This window comes from Eptatretus burgeri, chromosome 23 (assembly GCF_056783735.1).
Source record: "Eptatretus burgeri isolate ZD-2024b chromosome 23, Ebu_testis_v1, whole genome shotgun sequence".
In the NCBI taxonomy this organism is placed as follows: Eukaryota; Metazoa; Chordata; class Myxini; order Myxiniformes; family Myxinidae; genus Eptatretus; species Eptatretus burgeri.
Genome location: NC_140983.1, coordinates 1,056,620 through 1,059,119, shown reverse-complemented (window position 1 = coordinate 1,059,119; position 2,500 = coordinate 1,056,620). Strand labels below are relative to the sequence as shown.

General features: G+C 46.2%; 1 protein-coding gene across 14 annotated transcripts in view; it reads left to right on the top strand.

The window, feature by feature from the left end:
• LOC147007928 (F-box/LRR-repeat protein 4-like) overlaps positions 1-2,500 on the top strand; it is a 21,440-nt gene that overhangs the window by 3,943 nt on the left and 14,997 nt on the right. For 9 of the 14 annotated variants that reach the window (XR_015053771.1, XR_015053770.1, XR_015053772.1 and 6 more), the window contains 2 exons: positions 760-834; positions 1,132-1,260. The exons of 1 other annotated variant lie outside the window; for it this stretch is intronic. Coding sequence is in view for 1 of the 13 variants with exons in the window: in XM_085866106.1 (XP_085722232.1) it covers positions 1-33 (33 nt within the window). In the remaining 12 variants the exon portion in view is untranslated. Of the gene's footprint in view, positions 556-759; positions 835-1,131; positions 1,261-2,500 lie in introns of those variants that run through there. 4 more of the 14 variants (XR_015053767.1, XR_015053764.1, XR_015053774.1 and 1 more) reach the window with 4 other exon arrangements.

The window sequence follows — 2,500 nt, the reverse complement described above, 5'->3', positions numbered from 1 at the left end:
CTGGGGTTCTGCTGGCTCGGAGTACGGGGTTGAACGGCGGGCGGACCTGCCTCCCTCTCCTGCTCGCGGTTTGGTGCCGGAGCTGGTTCCCTGGCGGCTGTGAGCGGACTTGGGCCAAGACCAGGAGGTCGACAGCACCACGGTTTCTCCTGCCCCCCCCCCCCCGACGAGAGCAAGGCCAGCTCGTCCAACGCCAATCCAAGGACTGTTGCGTCCACACCACGGTCCAGCCTGACCACCAGGAATAGCTGCGTTGTGTGTGTGTGTGTGTGTGTGTGTGTGTGTGTGTGTACCTGGCGCCTTAGAGGGTTTGAGATTTGTCTTTTCATTGGAATTGTCTGTGTTTTCCCCACGCCCGATCCCACACCATCCCGTCGAATCGCCCTGGATCCCTCTTCTTGCTGAGTCTTGTTATTTTTGGTTAGAGGAATAAACGTTATCAACTCAGTGAAAAGCGACTCGTGCCACCTTCCTCGTCCCGTTTGCAGTAGAGCGATTAGAACCGCCATCTTTGGGTGATAAATAAATAAACCGCCTCCATCGTTTCGGCTCATTCTACGTTGGCGGGACTGTTCAAGTCCCGTGGACGTCACTATATATATATATATATATATATATATATATATATATATATATATATATATATATATATATATATATATATATGATATAATCATTTAATATTGTTGTTTGAATATTGTTTTAAAATGCTGTTCGTATTTTAAAATAATTGTCGTCATGTATGATTGTTTTTTTCAGTTTGTGAATTGATGGTAGCGAACCGAAGTTGCACACCGAGGAAGGGTCCACACTTTTTCAAAAAGATTTCTAAAAGTAATTTTTTCCCCATTTTTTGCGTGTGTTCAAATTGTTTCGTTTGGTTTTTTCAAATTGTTTGGTTGTGTTTGTTTTGTAAATAGCTTGGATAAATAATTTTTTCAATCGAAATGTGTCCTGCATTCATTTCACAACAATATATTGGTGTTAGTTGATATTATTGCTGTTTTTTTTATATTTACGTTGAACATTTATTTGAGCATTTTCATATGAATTTTAGCATATGCTCGTCCAGTCACGTGACACGAACGCACTGAGACAAGAACCGATGTTTGCTTTTGCCCTGTCGAGTAGAATTAAACAGAAAATTCAAGAAAATACGACATCGCACAAACTGTAGCTGGAAACCAGGACAGATCGACATCGCGCAAACTGTGGAGGAGTGAGGTGTGGATTTGTCCTGTTAGGTTTTGCACGAACCAAGTGAGTGTTCATGGAAGCGATCGCCTAATATTTACCCTGATTCCCTCGTGTCGTTTGTTTCAAAACGAACACCCAATATTATATAAAATATATATATATATATATATATATATATATATATATATATATGTAGGTTAAAGTGCAATCAAAGTGGTCAGTAACTTTGAGAGAGCTTTTCTGCCCTAAAATTGTCGTGGTGATTGATTTGACACACCCCCCCCTCACCTTTTTTGCTAATCTTATTGCAATATGTTGTCCTTTTAAAAGTCAAATTTGAAGGTAAGTTCTTCATGGAATCGCCTTTATTTTGTTCAATCAAAAACTTTGAACAAACATAAAGTTTTTGGTGCAAGTTATTTTTTCCTTTCTAATGTTTTTATCTCCCACATGCGCGGATGCGCGGAACGAACGAGTTTCTTTGGTCGTTCGCGCATGCGCAGAACGAACGAGTTTCTTTGGTCGTTCGCGCATGCGCGGAACGAACGAGTGTCGTGATAGAGATGCTTCGCAGGCAGACACGAGCGGGGGAACAGTCGAGCCGGGCTGTGTTGCACAAGCGCGCGCGCGGGCGTACTTCGCCCGCAGCTCTCCTTTATTACGTACTCAGTACACTCACAAGCCGGGCGACGACGGCATCACGACGACGCCTCAGGCGGCGCGCACTCCTTATATTCCTGGCAGACACGATGCTCAGGACGACCACTCCCCCCCATCATCATCCCCCGCCCCGCAGGCTCAACCACACGAACGAGTTTCTGGGGTCGTTCGCGCATGCGCGGAACGAACGAGTTTCTGGGGTCGTTCGCGCATGCGCTCAGTGCGAATCAATGCAGCACGAATCACCTCGGAACCTGATTGGTGGAGCTGTGGATTTTAGCTCATTAGCTATGCAGCTCGAATCACCTCGGAACCTGATTGGTGGAGCTGTGGATTTTAGCTCATTAGCTATGCAGCTCGAATCACCTCGGAACCTGATTGGTGGAGCTGTGACTTTTAGCTCATTAGCTATGCAGCACGAATCACCTCGGAACCTGATTGGTGGAGCTGTAACTTTTACCTCATGCGCTCATGCGAGTTTCGGGGGTCGTTCGCGCATGCGCGGAACGAACGAGTTTCTGGGGTCGTTCGCGCATGCGCGGAACGAACGAGTGTCGTCGGTCGTTCGCGCATGCGCGGAACGAACTGTAGTGTCGTCATAGAGATGCTTAGCAGGCAGACACGAGCGGGGGAACAGTCGAGC